Below are 15,877 nucleotides of genomic sequence, written 5' to 3' on the forward strand. Positions count from 1 at the left end.
GGCGGCCTCCTCGGGCGGCGCGCTTCGGGCTCTGTCCCGGCCTTCGGGCGGCCCCGGCCGGAGCCTTCGGGCGGGCTCGGCGGAGTCCGGATGGAGGACTCGGACTCGGCCGCCAAGCAGCTGGGCCTGGCCGAGGCGGCGGCGGTGGCGGCCGCGGCCGCTGTGGCGGCGGCGGCCGCGGCCGCGGCGGGAGGCGAGGCGGAGGAGCCGGTGCTCAGCAGGGACGAGGACTCGGAGGACGGAGACTCGGAGTCGGAGCGCGAGACGCGGCGGGTGACGGCCGTGGCGGTGATGGCCGCCGAGCCCGGGCACATGGACATGGGCGCCGAGGCCCTGCCGGGCCCCGACGAGGCCGCTGCGGCCGCCGCCTTCGCAGGCAAGTGCCGGCCGCCCGCGGTTCGCGCCCACCTGCCCGCACCTGCCGCGCGCCCGCCCCGCTCTCTTGTCCCCCGCGCACACCTGCCGTGCCTCCGCCCAGCACGCCCGCGCACGCACGTCGTGTGCCCCGTGGTCCCTGCACACCTGCCCCAGGGAGCGCCCCGGCCCTTTCCTGCCGCGCGCTTGCTCCCTGAACGCCTTTCCCTCCTTTCAGGATTGCGTTCCTTCCGGAACCTTCTCTGCACCTGCTTCTTGCCCTGCCCGTTCTCCCTTCCTTATGTCCTGGTTGCTGGTGACACGGGGGTCAGGTCCTCGCCTGGAGGAGCGCGGGGATGGGCGTGTCTGGTCACCTGGAATCCTGCTGGCCGGGTCCAGATGGAACTCCAGATGGGAGTGAGGCGCGCTCAGTCAGGGAGGGCTCGCAAGCGTTGGGGGCAGTGGCTCTGGAGGCCGGGACCCTGTTCCTCAGTGCCCCCTCTGGCCTGTCCCCATGCCCCCTACTCCTCGTTTCCTTGATGCGTCTTCCCTTCCGCGTTTTTGTTCTTGATGAACAGAACATGCTCATTCTCAAGGTTCCTGAGCCACGCCCCAAAGCGCCCTTTAGAGGTTGTGCCTCCCTGGGACACCATCCTGAAGGAGGTAGAGACTTTCCCAAGTGACGGTCCCTCCCACGTCAGGCTCCGGGTTGGCCCACAGAGCCAGGCGCTGGAACCCTTGGGGAGTGTCCTCAGGCTCTTCCAGAAGGAACTTCATGGGTTTCAGAACTGGACAGCGGCCTCCGCATCCAGGTGCTCCTGCGTTTATCTGGCGCTGGAGGTGCTGGGTGGGGCCAGCTCCCCTGCTACCCACCTTGCCTCTGGTCTGCCTGGGCTGTGGTCTTTTGGGATTCTCGCAGAAGCGTGGGAAGAAAGATTTGTGGCCCTTAAATAAGGGTTCCGTTTTCGTTGCTAAACTAGTTTAACATTGAGATCTGGAATAGTTAGGTGTTTCTTCACATCTTTCTGAAGGCAGAAAAGAAATATGCTGTTTGTCCTGATGTCAGAGAAATGTACCAACGTCAGTTTTTGTTTGTTTTTTAATTGACTTTTGACTTTGCTGGGCCTAGTGCTCCGTGGGCTTTTCTGCTGCTTCACTGCTGCCAGCTGTGCGTGGAGGCTGCTGCCAGCTGTGCCTGGAGGCTGCTGCCAGCTGTGCGTGGAGGCTGCTGCTAGCTGTGCCTGGAGGCTGCTGCCAGCTGTGCCTGGGGGCTGCCAGCTGTGCCTGGGGGCTGCTGCCAGCTGTGCCTGGGGGCTGCCAGCTGTGCCTGGGGGCTGCTGCCAGCTGTGCGTGGAGGCTGCTGCCAGCTGTGCGTGGGGGCTGCTGCCAGCTGTGCGTGGGGGCTGCTGCCAGCTGTGCCTGGAGGCTGCTGCCAGCTGTGCGTGGAGGCTGCTGCTAGCTGTGCCTGGAGGCTGCTGCCAGCTGTGCCTGGGGGCTGCCAGCTGTGCCTGGAGGCTGCTGCCAGCTGTGCGTGGAGGCTGCTGCCAGCTGTGCCTGGGGGCTGCTGCCAGCTGTGCCTGGGGGCTGCCAGCTGTGCGTGGAGGCTGCTGCCAGCTGTGCCTGGAGGCTGCTGCCAGCTGTGCCTGGAGGCTGCTGCCAGCTGTGCCTGGGGGCTGCCAGCTGTGCCTGGGGGCTGCTGCCAGCTGTGCGTGGAGGCTGCTGCCAGCTGTGCCTGGAGGCTGCTGCCAGCTGTGCCTGGGGGCTGCCAGCTGTGCCTGGAGGCTGCTGCCAGCTGTGCATGGAGGCTGCTGCCAGCTGTGCGTGCAGGCTGCTGCCAGCTGTGCCTGGGGGCTGCTGCCAGCTGTGGTGCACAGATTTCTCACTGCAGCGGCCTCTCTCGTCGCGAAGGTCGGCTCTAGGCTGTGTCGGCTTCGGTCGGTGCGCCTCCTGGGCTCAAGGGCACGGACTCGGTAGCTGTGGTGTATGGACTTGCCCTGCTGCATTTAGGTCTTCCCAGACCAGGGACTGAACCCATGTGCCCTGTACTGGCAGGTGGATTCTTTGCCGCTGAGCCCCCGGGGAAGCCCCAATGTCAGGTGTTTTGTTTTTTCTTTGCACAGTTTTATAGTTGTGTTTTTTGAGTGTGTTTTTTGTGTGTTTTTTGAGTGTGTTAGAACTTGGTTGTTGTGGGTTACTGAGGTCAGGTGACTCCTGGGTTTCGGTAGCTCAACAGGACACCGTGCTGGGCTGAGGTTGCCTCCTCTGGGCTGCTGGCCAGGTGTGTAGACCTGAGCATGGGCTCAGGCCCCTTAGCCCCAGGCTCCCTGGGAAATGGTGGAGAAGACGCACGGGGGGCAGGGATTTTCAGAGCAGTTCAGTGAGTGCAGGTCGACAGATTGTGCGGGACCCTCTGTCAATCTGGGCACCTCTGCCAGGCACAGACACAGCTAGGCTTGGGACATTCCGGAACGCGGTGCCACCCCTGGAGGGGGGCGAGTGGCAAGGAAAGGCTGTCAGCGCAGCCTGTCAGGTGTGGGCTGTGGTGGGGGTGCAGGGAGGGGGCACGCAGGCTGCTGGGAGCGGCCAGGCTCCATGTGGGGGGCCGGAGGGCACTGGCAAGTCTGATGGGTTTCAGGAAGAAGAGGTCAGTGGCAGGTCGAGGTGATGGAGGGGGAGGGAGGGGTGGACCTCAGCCAGAACCATGCTGACCCATGGGGTCTGGGAGGGTCCCCACAACGAGGGTGGGGACTCTGGGATCTGAGAAGCTCCTTCTGGATGTTTTTTTTTTTTTTTCCTAGAAGGGATCAGGAGGCCAGGGCAGTTTGGCAGAGCTGTGACCAGCTCAGTGGGTCTTCACTGTGCGTGGCAGGCTCTGCGGGGATGGAGAGGTAGCCTCTTATCCTTGGAAGGACCAGGTCGATCAGACTGTGGTCTGGAAACGTTGGGCATTTCATGCCCAGGGTTAGGCCTCCCTTGGCAGTTCAGGGACCTGCCGTGGCAGCTGCCCACCACGCCATGCCCTGGCGGCCTCTGGCTCCGGCCAGGCGCTGAGTCGCGCTTCTGTGTTGCAGAGGTGACCACCGTGACGGTAGCCAGCGTGGGCGCCTCGGCAGACAACGTCTTCACCACGTCTGCGGCGAATGCCGCCTCGCTCTCAGGCCACGTGCTGGTAAGACCCGGGCCAAGTCTGGGCGGGGGGACCCTGAGCCCGCCCTCCGCCGAGCGCCCGGGGTGGGGGGCAGGAGCACGCCTGGGGCTCTGTACACTTGGAAGCAGAGTTGTCACTGGGACGGCGACCGGCAGGAAGCTCGCTCTCGAGTGTGAGGGCGGCAGGTCTGTGCAGGCCTCAGGGACGCAGGTTTAAGAGCATGGGTTTATACGCTCTGGTGCCCGGAGACACCGGCCAGTAGCCAGGCAACAGCTCCGTGCCTCGGGCTGGTGTCCGACCCGACAGCGGGCTCTCTGGTCCCGAGGGCTGGGAAGTTAGGGCACCCGCGTCCACAGGCTCTGACGACAGGGAGGCCCGGAATCTGGTGCGACCTTCCTGGACGCCGACAGGGAGAGGGTAGTTCAAGTTTCCGCCTGTCCCGCCTGCCTCATTAGAAAGACCCTCTGTGGCTCTCGAACCAGTGCAAAGCATTCTGCTTTTCCGCTCCAGAGTCGCACCAGTCCAGCGATTCACACTCACGCAGGGCCGATGCCCTGACTGAGGTCGTGACCCCGCAGGTCTGTGAGAGCAGGCCGGGTGTGCGTGTGCCTATGGGTGGGGGCCCTCAGTCCCGCGGTCGACTCCTCATCTCCTCTGGTGTGAAGGCAACGTCTTCAGAGAGGAGCCAAGGTCTCTGCCTCGGTGTTTCCCTCTCAGCGTGGTAGCAGGGGCATGTCCCAGCCCTTGGTGTGCAGTGCGCCTGGGTCCCTAGTCCACTGCAGGGCTATCTGGGCGAGGCTGTGAGGTGTGCCTGGGGGCAGTCGGGGTGGGCTCGCCTTCCACATGGGCAGAATGGGGCGTCTCACTGGCCCAGGAGAGGCAGTTGAGGTCACAGCAGCATACAGGCCCATGGGGAGGCATGTGGGCAGTGTGGCTTGGGAGGCCCCTGCTCTGGGTGGGACTTGGGCATGAGAAATGGTCCCATACCAACCGGATCTTGGCTCCTGTACCAATGGACTTGGCCTCTTGGAGACCATCCCTTGAGACCTGTGACCTTGTGAGAGCCTCCAGGGTAGAAGAGAGGGCCTTTCCTGTGCCGGAAGCGTGTTCATCCCTTAATCTGTGCAAGCCACTTGAGCATTTGCTCGGGGCCATGCAGACCTCGCCTCTGGTTGGTCTTGGCTCGGAGTCTGGAAGAGGCCCCCCCAGGGGCGGTGTCATCTGGAACCTGTCTGGGGGGCCACAGCCTGGTACAGAGGGGTGCTGCGGCTGTCCCTGAGACAGTGGGTGTTCTGTCCTGCAGTCGGGCAGGACAGCCCTGCAGATCGGGGACAGCCTGAACCCCGAGAAGGCCACGCTCATTGTCGTGCACACGGACGGCAGCATTGTGGAGACCGCCGGGCTGAAGGCACCTGCAGCGCCTCTCACCCCAGGTACTGCCTGCCCGCTCCGGGCCTCCGGGGCCAAGTGCCCCCTGAGCTGCTGGAGTGTGTTCCTGGGTGAGCTTCTGTGTTTTGTGGGGAGCTTAAATATCGAACACTGTTTAAGTAGAAAATGTTCCAGGCAGTGAGTGTTGCCCAGGGTTGTGGGGACGGGGTGCTGAGCTGAGGAGGACCTGTGAGAGTAGAGCTGTCCCTGTGCTTCCCTGTGGTCCAGGCTGCGCTCTGGGTCTCACGCTCACGGTGCTTTCTTTGCTCAAGGACCTCAGTCTCCTCCAACTCCTCTGGCTCCCGGTCAAGAGAAGGGTGGCACCAAGTACAACTGGGACCCTTCGGTGTACGACAGTGAGCTGCCCGTGCGCTGCCGCAACATCAGTGGCACCTTGTACAAGAGCAGGCTTGGCTCAGGTGGGCGGGGGCGGGCCCAGGAGGATGGGGGTGGGCCCGGTGGGCAGGGGTGGGCCTGAGCGGGGTAGGCCCAGGCAAGTGAGGGGTGGGCCCAGGTGGGTTGGGCTCAGGCCATTGCTGCTGCTTTGAGGTTGGCCTTCTTTCTGCAACCTCCACATAAGCTGGGAAGGAAGGCTGTAATGGCATAGACTAGTTAAGCAAACAGGCACTTTGAGGGGGCGGTAGGCCTGGACCATGTTTCCTGAGGTCTTGGGTCCACTTGGTGTCCGGTCGGCAGGAAGCTCTGCAAGTGGGCAGAGGTCATCAGCTCCATGAGGGAGGTGGTCGCCGCATGGTGCCCAGGGCATCAGGTGGATGCTCGGGCAGGTGGTCAGACACAGCGCCCATGGGTGTGGGTTCACAGCGGGGTACCAAGGGCCAGCTGGCCTGGCGTGGGCAGGAACCACAGCAGGTGGCCTGTCCTTTCAGGAGGCCGAGGCCGCTGTATCAAGCAGGGGGAGAACTGGTACAGCCCCACCGAGTTTGAAGCCATGGCAGGAAGGGCCAGCAGCAAAGACTGGAAGAGGAGCATCCGCTATGCGGGGCGGCCACTGCAGTGCCTCATCCAGGTACCCCAGCGCTCACCTCCCCGCCTCCCGCCTCCCAGGGTGTCAGCTACGGGGCTCTGAAGGCCGCAGGCCGGAGTCAGACAGACAGGGTTTGAGTCCTCCACTCGCTGTGTGACCTGGGGCAAGTTACTTAACCTTTCTGTTTCCTGATGTTTCAAATGGGATGTTGAGGATGTTTGCACGGTACCTTGTGCAAGGATAAGAAATGGATGAGGCAACACAGCTTCCCACGTGAGTTTGTTTATTAACAGGAAAAAATCAAATGGAAATTTAATAACGTGTGTGGGGGAGAGACCCAATAAGACGGAGTAACTCTGTCCGTGACATTTTGAAAGACACCAGCTGTCTCTCAAGCTTATCCGAGGGGAGAGGGCCCCTGCTCCGGTTTCCAGTTTAGTTCTTGGGGTTGGCAGAGGCATCACGCCCATACTCCCTGGATGGGAGAGGTGGATGGTGTGTGCAGAGAGGTTCTGGAAAGAATGGGGTCCATGCTCATGGCGGGGGGTCAGGGTGGAGCTGGTTGGAGCCTGGGCCTGTCGCTTGAGGGCCACCCTCATTTGTTGGGGTGTCTCTCACACCCTCTCCCTGTCGCGGTGTCTCTCACACCCTCCCCGTGTCACGGGGTCTCTCGCGCCCTCCCCGTGTCACGGGGTCTCTCTCGCCCTCTCCCGGTCGCTGTGTCTCACGCCCTCTCCCTGTCACTGTGTCCCTCACGCCCTCCCCGTGTCACGGGGTCTCTCTCGCCCTCTCCCGGTCTCTGTGTCCCTCACGCCCTCCCCGTGTCGCGGTGTCCCTCACGCCCTCCCCGTGTCGCGGGGTCTCTCTCGCCCTCCCCGGGTCGCGGGGTCTCTCGCCCTCTCCCGGTCTCTGTGTCCCTCACGCCCTCCCCGTGTCGCGGGGTCTCTCTCGCCCTCCCCGTGTCGCGGGGTCTCTCTCGCCCTCCCCGTGTCGCGGGGTCTCTCTCGCCCTCCCCGTGTCGCGGTGTCTCTCGCCCTCTCCCGGTCTCTGTGTCCCTCACGCCCTCCCCGGGTCGCGGGGTCTCACGCCCTCTCCCTGTCGCGCTGTCTTGGCCCCAGGATGGCATCCTGAACCCTCACGCAGCCTCCTGCACCTGCGCCGCCTGCTGCGACGACATGACCCTGGTGAGTGCCCCCGCCCCCTCGACTCTTTTGCGCTGTTCCCCCCTTAGTTTCCCCTCAGAATCTGTTCTTCGGCTGTTGCTCTGGTGGCTGAGGCCTCAAGTGGGCCCAGGACTGCTCAGAGGACCCGAAGGGGACCTTCCTAGATACAGTAAACCTCATGACGTCCCCGTCCTGTCCCCCCTCCCGTCCTGCCCCCCAAGTGTTTTCCCGTGCTGATGACAATGTGGTATTTTACGATTTGCATTTTTAACATCAATTTGTAAAAAACACTGCCTGGAACTGCTTTGTATAGAGAACTCTGTCTTTTGAGGTTTTTTTCTTACGCTGATTCCTAACTGTTTAAAGATGAGTGTTGTTCTAACTGACGTTGCTGAGTGGTTTTCAGTGTGATGCCAGCGTGTCATGTGTGAACCACCAGCTTTGTTTCAGGCTTTCTTGTTGTTGAATATTATTTTAAATGTCTCAGAATTTTAAAAACTGTTTAATGAGGTTTACTCGTAAAAATTTTTTTTAAGGTTTTTTTTTTTTGTACTTTAAAAATGTTTATTTACTGTTCGTTCCCCGGGTCTTCGTTGCCGTGCGGGGTTTCTGCAGCTGCAGCGGGTGGGGGCCGCTCGCTGCAGGCGCGGGCTCTGGGACGCACGGGCTTCGGCAGCGGCGGGGCCTGGGCTCAGGAGCTGTGACACACGGGCTCAGTTGCTCCGCAGCACGTGCAGTCCTCCCAGATCAGGGATCGAAGCCACCCCCCTGAATTGGCAGGCAGATCCTCATTCACTGTGCCATGAGGAAGTCCTCCTTTTTAAAGTTCGATTGCTCATCTGGTTAACTATTAGCAGCTGTGGAAGAAAGCTAACTGGAGAGACGTTCTTGACTGGGAAAACCCAATATTCTGAAGCTGCCTAGCCTGTACACAGATCACACGTGATCCTGGTAGAATGCTGTGGTTCAGCCACTAAGGCTTGTCCAACTCTGTGGACCGCAGCACACCAGTCTCCCCTGTCCCCTGCTATTTCCGAGTTTCCTCAAACTCGTCCAGTGAGTCCATGATGCCTTCCAGCTGTCTTAGCCTCTGTCACCCCCTTCTCCTCCTGCCCTCAATCTTTCCCAGCATCAGGATCTTTTCCGGTGAGTAAGCTTTTGGCATCAGGTGGCTGAAGAATTACCCAGCAGGATATTTGTGTGAGAATAAAATACTTTTAAAGTTTGCTTGAGGGGACTGGCAGGTGATGTTCTTGGAGATCTTGTAGGGGTCAGAGGAGCAGAGCAGGGGGTTTGCCTCGTCAGGAAGCGTGGAGCACACAGCAGGGCTGTCTGTAGTCCCTGCAAATGCCGAAACCCCGAGGTGTGACCTGCAGGGCGGAACCTGGATGCTGAAAGCTAGAAGCCGCCAGAAGAGAACTCAGGGGCACTGTGGACCTGTGGGGTGGGAGCCTCTGTGGGGAGCGTGCTCTGCTCCCCAGATAGGTCTGCAGGTGTGCCGTGGCTCCCTTCACAGTCCTGGCTGGATTTTAAGGACTCTAAGGTTTCTATGGAAAGGCAGCGGAGACGGGATTGCAGTAGGGCTCTGAGGATGAAGACTGAGACTGGAGGGGCCACAGCTCAGGGCCTCAGACCTGCCGAGTGGGGTCCTTGGGTGAGAGCCTGTGGTTTTGCGGAGGGGGGCCTGTCAATCTAGGGGCAGACCAGCCACCCACAGTCGGACCCAGAAAGTGTGGGGACAGTCGGCACAGTAGGCATAGAAGTGACCCTTGACCTAGACGTCATACTTTACATACCAATGAATTAAAAGTGGATTTTAGAGTGAGATTTGTTGAAAACAAAATTAAAGTTTTTAGAAGAAAATCTTTGTGATCTCAAGTTAGACCTGGGATTTCTTAGACACGGAACCAAAGGTTCAGTCCATGAAATAAAATCTTGTACGTCTCCTTCATCAAATGGACACATTTTGGCTTCCGAATCAGGAACAGTGGTCTGCAGAGCTCTATGGACCAACCCCCAGAGACATAATCCTCATTGGCGAAATAATGCAAAAAGCCTGCTTAGGATCTCTGAAAGCTGTCCTGGCGGCATATAGCAAAAAATATTTATCTGGGAGAATTTTGCGAGTCTGGTGTGTGAGCCAGGGCCTGTTCGTGGCCTGTGGCCCTGCTCGGCTGAGGGGAAGCTCCGTTCCAGGCCACTGGCCCCATCGTCCCAGCCCCGCTCGCCCATACCCCATGCGGTGGAATTCCCTGCGGTGGAGGCAGCGATAGGACCACGAGTTAGGCTGATGGTGTGAGTGCTGCTGAGGCTCCGCTCCCGGGCAGTGTGTGGGCGGATGCCAGCTAAACGACTGTCCTGGGGCGTTTCCTCTAGATGTGTCCCGAAAGCCCCCAGTGCAGAGCCCCAGGTGCCTGGATCCCGCAGCGGAGCAGTTTGCAGAGGGTAGAGCAGTCAGCTGGAAAGAGCAGAGCCAGCAGCTTGTGTGGCAGCTTGACTGCTGCTGCCCGGAGGGGCCTGCAGGGACCCCGTGTGCAGGGCTGCAGCTGGGGAGCCTGGAGGGGAGCAGCCGTCGGCACGGATGTCCAGCTCCAACAGAAGTCACAAGGCGTGTGAAGGAACGGGGGTGTGTGGACCCCATGGAGGAACAGCAGCAGGCAGGAGATGCTTCCCGTTGCAGCAGCAGCTGAGGGGGCTTCCAGGCAGGCTCTGTGTCTGCAGAGTGGAAGCGTTTTCAGCAGGGGTCTCGGTCCCAGTCTGCGGGGCTGGGGCGGGCACCACTCCCAGGGCAGCTGCGGCACGCGCGGGCTTTCTCACAGCTGTGGAGGCGGCAGCCTGGGTCCCAGCACTGGTTTGCTGCTGGCTGGGGCTCCTTTTGGCTTGCAGGCTCTCACTCATGTGGCAGTTAGGGGGTGTTTCTGGTGTCTCCTCCTACAGGGACACTAATCCCACCAGGTTAGGGCCCCACTGTCCTTACTCCTAATGCAGCCACGTTGCTGGCTGAGACCTCACAGTTCAGCCCAGAGGGTGTAACAGCGACATCTCATCACGTGGAGAAAATCACAAAAGGAGGAGCCCAGCGGAGATCCTGGGGTTGAGAAGAAAGTCCACGCTTGGGTCCACAGCACATGCGGGAGGGCAGCAGGGAGGGCCAGTGAGCCCGCGAGGTCTCGGGCACGAACTGGCGGCTCCCCAGCCTTCCCCTTGTCCTGCCTCCCTGTTCCATCGAGGGCCTCTGCTCCTGCGCGTCTGGGCCTGTGGGGCGCCCCTGCCCTCGTGGGCCCTGTTTGGTTTCTGTCTTCTGGGAATTCTCAAAACTCTGAGGTGGACGCAGGGCGTCCGTCAGGACAGAGTCTGGGGTGGTGCCCTCACGTCTCCCTCTGTCCCCCTGCCCCCTAGAGCGGCCCCGTCAGGCTCTTCGTGCCCTACAAGAGGCGCAAGAAGGAGAGCGAGCTGCCGGCCACGCCCGCCAAGAAGGACGCGCCTAAGAACATCACCCTGCTCCCCGCCACCGCCGCCACCACCTGTGAGTGTCTGCGAAGCCCCTGCCACCACGCGTGCTCTTAGCGCGTCCTGCTCACGCGTGTGGCCAAGGGCTTTGGGTCTAAAGGGGCACAGCTCCTGCTCCCAGAGGCCCCTTGGCCTCCTGGGTCCCGGCCTCTCCTCCACACCAGCTTCATGCCAAGACCGCGGGTCTGGGTCTCGGGCAGCCCCCCACCCTCAGGGCTGCGTACGCCCCAGTGGGCAGGCGAGGCTGGTGGGAGTTGAGGGAGGAGCCCCCGCTCCTGAAACCTTGAGATGGTGAGTGGGGGTAAGCGAAGACCCAAAGGGAGGGGAGGTCCAGGGGCTGACGGGTCCTCAGAGACTGTCCACGACCCAGTGGGTCCTTGGGGGCCCGGAGGACACGGAGCTCCGAGGAGGCGTGGCTGCTGTTTCTCTTCAACTTCGATGAGTATTTTCCTTAGAGAGGGTACACGCGTGTGTGTTTAGGATCCGACCGCGGGAGCCGCCTTGGGGGGCGTGGGCCTTGCCCTCACTGGCACCAGGCGCCACTCTGCGGAGGTGGGCTGGGGGCCTCCGGGTACTGCTACGCACCTCATGCCACCCCCTCCCCAGTGCTGGGCTTCTGGCTGGGTGAGTGACGGCTGCCCTGCCCTTGCAGTCACCGTGACCCCCTCAGGACAGATCACTACCTCGGGCGCACTGACCTTTGACCGGGCGTCCACCGTGGAGGCCACTGCTGTCATCTCGGAAAGTCCAGCCCAGGGCGACGTCTTCGCAGGAGCCACAGGCAAGCTGCCTCAGCCCTGGTGCCTTGGCCCCGAGAGGCTCCCCCTTCCACCTGCAGGAGCCAGGGAGACCCCGAAGCAGCGGGTGGGGGCTGGGGGCTTGGCCGGTGGTGGCAGGACCAGGACCTGAAAAGCTGAGGCTGCTTGTGGAATGTGGAGAGAGCTGGCGGGCAGAGGCGCCCTGTGCGTCTGTAAACTCTGAGGCCACGTTAGGGATCGAAAGGGAGCAAGCGGGAGCCCACCCACTCCTGTGCCGTTTCGTCCCCCTCCGGGCCCCAGGCGCGTCGTCAGTTCCGTCCCCCTCCGGGCCCCTGGTGCATTGTCAGTTCTGGTTTTCTCCGGGCCCCTGGCGCTGTCGTCGGTTCCGTCCCCCTCCGGGCCCCTGGTGCGTTGTCGGTGCCATCCCCTTCCGGGCCCGGCGCTGTCGTCAGTTCTGGTTTTCTCCGGGCCCGGTGCTGTCGTCGGTTCCGTCCCCCTCCGGGCCCCGGGCGCATTGTCAGTTCTGGTTTTCTCCGGGCCCCTGGCGCGTCGTCGGTTCCGTCCCCCTCCGGGCCCCCAGCGCATCGTTGGTTCTGATCCGCTCCCACCCCCGGCGCTGTCGTCGGTTCTGGTTCCCTCCGGGCCCCCGGTGCTGTTGTCTTCCTTCACTTGTGAGCTCGAGGGCTGCCTGGCTGGACGCACCGCAGCGGGGTCACGGGCGTGGCACCTCTCTGCACAGTGCAGGAAGCGGGCGTGCAGCCTCCGTGCAGGGTCGGCCACCCGGAGCCCCACTACCCCGGTTATCCGGACAGCTGCCAGATCGCACCGTTCCCTGAGGCCGCACTGCCAACGTCTCATCCCAAAATAGGTGAGTGAGGAGGAGCCCCGCTCCCGAGGTCTGGGGAGGCAGGGCTGTTTGTAGACCGGAAGCTTCTGCCGGATGCTAGGTGGGGCGTGGCTGCTCACCTAGTGCCCTGTGCCCAGCAGAGCCTGAACCCCCTGGGCTCCACCCGGGACGCTGCACTGGGATGGTGCCCCTGAGGGCACTTGTCCCTGGCTTCAGGTGTGAGAGTGTGTGTCTGTGACTCACTGGCCTGCAGCTGCCAGAACGTCCCCGTGCGTGTGTGTGTGATTGCCACTACCTGCCTCCCCAGCCCACCTCCTAAAGCCCAGCCCAGCCCCAGCAGAGCCCCAGTGGGCCACGGCCAGCCTCGGGGGTGTCCATCCCACGTGACCGCGGCCCCCCTGCCTACTTGCTCCTCACTGATTCCAGGGTGGACTCGGGGCTTCCTGTTTCCTTCAGGGCGGTGCAGCCTGTTCCTGGGGTGATCATGTCGGGGTGGGCTCTGGTCTAGCCCGCGGGGGCCCCCAAGAGCAGCTGCTACCCTCTGTCTGCCCTGTCCCACTGCCCCTCCCCTTAGGTCCGGCGCAGCGAGGAGGAGGGAGGGGGAGGCTTTTCTCGGGGCCCCGTGCTCCCAGCCCAATGCCTTCCCGGGAGCGGGTTCACAGCCGCCGTCTCGCTGCTCGGTGGGTCTGGCTCCTGAGCGCTGACCGTGCGTCTTGTGTAGCTCGTCTAGTGGGTGCACCTGGGAGCTGGGAGCGGGCCTTGGTGGGGCGTGTGTGCCAGGGGCTCAGCCGGCGCTCCGTTCAGGGCTTTTCCTCAGAGAAGGCTGGCGCGCTCAGCACTGCCTGGGTGTGCGTGTCTCCCCTGGGCCGTCTCTGCCCAGGCCCCTCGGGACAGAGGTGGGCAGGCCTCGTGCGTCCAAAGTGTGAGTCTCCACGTCCTGTCCAGAGCCAGCGTCGCCCCAGGTTCCCTTTCCACCCCCATGATTTCTTCTGCAGCTGAGAGGAACCTGCCCCCTGCCAGCCCTGATCTGTGCCCCAGACCCCGTGCCCACAGACGGCCCTAAAGGTTTCTGTGTGAGCAGAAACGAAACCAGGAGGCTTCAGCTCCTGTTTGCAGTTGGCGTGCCGTCCATGGTCAGGCGGCTGTAGCCGCAGCAGGGGTTAGAGGGGGAGCCGGGGGCGGGTGAGGGCGTCTCTGCACCTGCAGTGTCCTGGGCCCCCCAGGCCTGCGCTCTGTGCACCAGCCCGCTCTCCCACACTCGACGAGAGCACGGAGGCCCCTTGGAGCCAGGGGACATGCTGACTTCTGCTCTGTTTTGCTTCCCTCGGGCTAGTGCTGACGTCCCTGCCGGCCCTGGCGGTGCCACCCTCCACCCCCACCAAAGCTGTCTCCCCCTCGGTGGTCAGCGGGCTGGAGGTGTCGGAGCAGCGGAGCTGGCTGTACCTGGAGGAGATGGTTAACTCCCTGCTCAGCACCGCGCAGCAGCTGAAGACGCTGTTCGAACAGGCCAAGCAGGCCAGCTCCTACCGGGAGGCCGCCGCGGCCCAGGCCAGAGCCCAGGCAGACGCCGAGCGGAAGGAGGTACCATCCACGCTGCGGGTCTGCGCCCGCCTTCCCGGGCAGGGGCGCTAGGGGTGCGCACGCAAGTGAAGCTGCTCTGCTAGCAAGGGCAGGTGTTCCCCTCCGGTGTTCGGGTCTCACACACGCTCCAGTACACCTATGGCAGATGGTGTTCGTCCCGTCAGGCCAGCCTCCCTGGGGATCGTCTGCTGTGACACAGAGTCGCAGGGGTGTTGCCGGTCACAGTCCCTGTGGACTGTGGTTTTCTCACCAAATCTATATAAGAAAAATTTTCACTTTAGTATCACTTTTTGTAGACAAGAGGAAAGAAGGTTTTATCAGGTTCTTAAGTATGCTTTTGTTTTGCTGAGGCTTGCAGGATCAGGCAGGGGCCTGGGGAGGGCTGTCACAGCCAGGAGGCGGTGGACGAAAACCCACCTGCGTCCTGTGGAGGCTCCTTTGCTCTGACCAGTCCTGAGCGGCCGCCTGGCGTGGTCACCCCTGCTGTCTCGGCTGATTCTGACCCTCTGGTCGTGCGGCCGCGTAGCGCAATCACCCCTGCTGTCTCGGATGATTCTGACCTTCTGGTCGTCTCAGGGTCTGCTGTGCTCACTCCTCCCCTTGCACCTGGGGATACCCTGCTCCTGCTGGTTCCAGGCACCTTGATTCCAGGCAGAAGCTCTGAGCTCTGCTGGGTTCTGTCTGTTCACCTGGCAAGCGCTGGACTTGGTCCTTGCCAGCAGCTGAGCTGGCTGCTCTCCCGCCCGTCATGCGGGGGTCTGTCTCAGAGTCTGCTGCTGGGCATGGCTGTAGGCCTGGTCTGGGCAGGACGGGCGTGGCCTAGCTGCTGTTCTCACGCGTGGGGCTGCAGGCGCTCCTGGAAGGGGTGGGGGCACCATGGGCACAGCCGTCTCGCCCGTTGTTTCCGCTGGCTCAGCCCCGGGCTGGCTCCCTGGGGACGGCCAGGGCCTGTGGCCGCCGTGCATGGCGGGCCCGCTTTCCTTGGTTTCCCGGCCATCTGCAGCTCCAGCCTCAGCTTGCTGCCCACACCCTTCCCTCCCCTGCCCCAGGTTCAATGTCATCCACTCACTCCCCGCCAGTTCCTGCCCCACCTGCCAGGGCCTCCCCCCAGCCAGGCCCCCTCCGTTCCTACCTGCTCTCCTTGCTTTCCAGACCTCAGATCGTTGCCTTCTGGCTCCGTGGTGACTGTCTGGAGGGTCACCTGCTGGCTGCTCTGGTGACCCGAGTGAGACCTGCCCTTTCCTCTTTGGCTTGGGAGGCTGTTCGCCTGACCACAGTGCTCTCATGCTGCTCAGAGACTAGCTTTTTAATCATTTAATATTTGCATATTTCACATTTGTAAGCATTTTACTTTTATTTTTTAAGTATTTATTTGTATGTGGTTTTGCATTATAACCAGCCTTTGCTGTTTTTGTGGGTTCATATGCTCACATATTTATGATCTTACATTTAGAAAAACCCCTGACGTGTATAATGAAATCGTATTCTTTTTCTCGTTGAAACACGTTTCACATGCTGTAGGATTCACCCCTTTAAGCTGCACAGTCCAGTAGCTTGCTCTCACACCTGTTCAGCCGTCCCAACTGATTCCAGGGCTCTTCACCCCCCAGGGAAGCCCCGGACCCGTGAGCACCACCCTACCAGCCCCAGGGCCCCGCTGCACTTGCCCGCTTTCTCTCTCGATCTCTGTCTGTCCCCACCCCCCCAGACCCCGGTACACTCTTTCTCTCGCTGACTCTGCCTGTCCCCACCACCCCCCCAGACCCCGCTACACTCACCCGCTTTCTCTCGCTGCCTCTGCCTGTCCCCACCGCCCCCCTAGACCCCGCTACACTTGCCCGCTTCCTGTCTCTGGCGCTGCCTGCTCTGCGCATTTCTTGGAACCGGGAGTCACACAGGATGTGGCCGTCTGCGTCTGGCTCCTCCCTGAGCAGCGTGTGCTCACGATGCTCCCACGCGCCCTCTGGCCTCTGTGCACAGCCGTCTGTGTGGGTGCGTGCTGTCCCTGCTCCAGGGTGTGAGGCTGGGGGCGCAGCCACCCGGTCCAAGGAAGCTCCCGCTTCACTCTCTACGCAGCTGCCAGGCTGTATGCCCCTGTGGCTG

At 62.1% G+C, this 15,877-nt stretch overlaps 1 protein-coding gene and 1 long non-coding RNA gene across 7 annotated transcripts in view; one reads left to right on the plus strand and one right to left on the minus strand.

Annotated features, from left to right (window-relative positions):
• Positions 1–59: 59 nt before the first annotated feature.
• Positions 60–15,877, plus strand: part of DEAF1 (DEAF1 transcription factor) — a 39,857-nt gene continuing 24,039 nt past the window's right edge. For all 5 annotated transcript variants that reach the window (XM_042237793.2, XM_027959954.3, XM_042237794.2 and 2 more), the window contains exons 1-10: positions 60–376; positions 3,426–3,523; positions 4,806–4,935; positions 5,203–5,349; positions 5,818–5,957; positions 7,034–7,099; positions 10,478–10,604; positions 11,241–11,369; positions 12,086–12,214; positions 13,527–13,774. In XM_042237793.2, coding sequence (XP_042093727.1) covers positions 91–376; positions 3,426–3,523; positions 4,806–4,935; positions 5,203–5,349; positions 5,818–5,957; positions 7,034–7,099; positions 10,478–10,604; positions 11,241–11,369; positions 12,086–12,214; positions 13,527–13,774 — 1,500 coding nt within the window. In that variant the 5' untranslated portion in view covers positions 60–90. The remainder of the gene's footprint in view (positions 377–3,425; positions 3,524–4,805; positions 4,936–5,202; positions 5,350–5,817; positions 5,958–7,033; positions 7,100–10,477; positions 10,605–11,240; positions 11,370–12,085; positions 12,215–13,526; positions 13,775–15,877) is intronic.
• On the minus strand, positions 7,565–15,670 carry LOC105604155 (uncharacterized). Of its 2 annotated transcripts, XR_009597886.1 has the most exons (4): positions 14,907–15,670; positions 14,192–14,630; positions 11,287–14,029; positions 7,565–11,038 (listed from the first exon to the last, which is right to left on the minus strand). It is a non-coding gene; the product is annotated as an uncharacterized LOC105604155 (long non-coding RNA). The 2 variants fall into 2 exon arrangements; XR_009597885.1 differs by having other exon boundaries at positions 8,889–14,029.

The sequence above is a fragment of the Ovis aries genome, chromosome 21 (assembly GCF_016772045.2).
Source record: "Ovis aries strain OAR_USU_Benz2616 breed Rambouillet chromosome 21, ARS-UI_Ramb_v3.0, whole genome shotgun sequence".
Classification (NCBI taxonomy): domain Eukaryota; kingdom Metazoa; phylum Chordata; class Mammalia; order Artiodactyla; family Bovidae; genus Ovis; species Ovis aries.